This window comes from Phalaenopsis equestris, unplaced genomic scaffold (assembly GCF_001263595.1).
Source record: "Phalaenopsis equestris unplaced genomic scaffold, ASM126359v1 Scaffold000002, whole genome shotgun sequence".
Taxonomy (NCBI): Eukaryota; Viridiplantae; Streptophyta; class Magnoliopsida; order Asparagales; family Orchidaceae; genus Phalaenopsis; species Phalaenopsis equestris.
In genome coordinates this window covers 7,464,868-7,466,951 of record NW_018164444.1, presented here as the reverse complement: position 1 = coordinate 7,466,951, position 2,084 = coordinate 7,464,868, and the positions used below count along the sequence as shown (strand labels likewise).

Below are 2,084 nucleotides of genomic sequence, written 5' to 3'. Positions count from 1 at the left end.
CCCCCCCTCCCCCAAGTTGAATAAAAGAGGCTAAAGAGCCTGACAGCACTCATCTTCGCCTCTACAGGACAAATCTCTCTCTTTCTTTTTCTCTTCCTCGGTCATTAACACTATGTCTTGGGTATGGTCTGCAGGAAAAATCTGGCTTCAACATTTGATGCGGTGAGCGTGGATCGTGTCGAAAACAAAAAGAACAGCATATACCGAGGAGAAGAAAATCCCAAACAGATAATCAAAATAAAAAAAAGGAAGAAAAAAAATCGTCCCTCATCTTAGAAGCATCCAAAAACCAGTATCTAAACTAGACTTGGAAAAAAGTATGGAAGTGCTTACCTGCCTAGTAGCGACAAGTTCCGCGAGTTGTATGGTGCAAATCACCCCGGTAGCGAACCTTGGCGGTTACCCAGCGAAGGCAGCGACAAGATCTGCCTAAGACCTTGCAAAAGGAGCGGCCCAATTGAGGTGACGATTCAACAGAGCAAACGAGACGAGCAAGGAGTAAGACTTAAGTTGGGCAATATCATATCTACAAATCTAAAAACTCTCCAAAGTTCTTCTCGAAAATCGGGTCGCTAATCAATACATCAAAAATTGATCTAAAAAGGGTTTGAAAAACTACAAAAAAACCGAGTATAAATATTGCATTATTCTTCTTGCATTTTTTTGTTTTTTAAAGTTTCTTATTCTTATTATAACTTTTCTTCCAATAAGTAAGAGACTTGAGGGCTTTATGAATGACAAAAAATGAATGCCTAAAAAAGAACCAAGCTATTTGCACGTTAACAGACACTCTGCACCGGCCAACACAATTGAATCGCCAACCACTCTATTGGCCAGCCTCCCTCCAACCGGCCGCCCACTTCCTAGGCTGGCCCCTAGCCGATTAGTCGGCCTCAAAGCGGATGGCCGGCCTCAAAGCCCAACTAGTCGGCCACTTCCTTGTCCTACCCCTGGCCATCCAGCCGGCCATCGTTGGTAGGCCTCAAAGCCCAAACAGCTGACCACTCATTGGGCAGCCATGAACCTAAATGGTCGGCCACCCCTTTGTCGGTCACCTCTCTCTTTGGCTGACCACTTTGACAGGATGGTCATTTTTTCAATTGGTCGCCAACGAGGTCCCGAACAATTTTCTTCGACAACAAAGACCAAAATATGAGGTTTTTAATATGTATTAGGGATGTTTGAGCTCTTCTCTCTCAACCTCTTGTGCAGGGAGAACTTGCTCCCCCTTGCAGTCATCATGTTTGTTGGAATAAAAGAGGCCAAAGAATTTGAGGATATCCATCTTCGCCTTTACGCTCTGTCTTGGGAACAGTCTACAAGACAAATCTGTCTTAGGAACAGTATATATATATATACACACCTTACCAAAAGGTATATTCTATTCTTTAAAAGTTAAAATGGTATTATTTTTTTTGATGTGATATGAAATATTTATGCGGTATGAATGTCAAAAAGTAAATTATAGCTGTTAAATAATTAGATACATAGGAATTGGATACTATGTGTGCAAATGCCCCTTCTCTTTATCAAGAAGTGGATTTTTTCTTTTATTATTATTATTTTCTCCCTTCTTCATGGTTGATTTAGATTTCACCCATTCCTCAAAAAATTTAAATTTAATTTGAATCAACGAAATGTGAAATCGATTCTGCTAAATGAAATGAAATGTCTGTCTCAGGAAACGAAGCTCTTGTTGGTTTCCGATTGCTATGTTGGGCTCGACCAACAGCACTCCATTGAAGAATCTCACTGAGGTTATTCCTTGTTGGAGGAACAATAGGAGATGCTGCACTTCTATTGTCAAAGATTTGGTTGGTATGTAAATACTTTGGAATTGGATGGTATGTATGTAAATGTGCTTTAAATGTTAACAAAGAAGTCGATGTATGAGATAATTTACTAAGGTTTCTGCATTTGAAATATGGCATATTTCTCTTTTGTTTTTTCTTAAAGAGTGTTCATGCCAGCTAACAGAAATTTTAAAATTATTAATCAGATTATAAGCAATCTTTTATTTAACATATATATATATATATATATATATATATATATATATATATAATTATGTATATAATATTTTA

The 2,084-nt window shown here is 38.3% G+C and overlaps 1 protein-coding gene across 1 annotated transcript in view; it reads left to right on the top strand.

The window, feature by feature from the left end:
* Positions 1–1,948, top strand: part of LOC110017859 (DExH-box ATP-dependent RNA helicase DExH14) — a 121,097-nt gene extending 119,149 nt beyond the window's left edge. Inside the window, 1 exon segment of the mRNA XM_020715000.1 lies at positions 1,682–1,948. Within this exon segment, the coding sequence (XP_020570659.1) occupies positions 1,682–1,756 (75 nt within the window). The 3' untranslated portion in view covers positions 1,757–1,948.
* Positions 1,949–2,084: the final 136 nt, after the last annotated feature.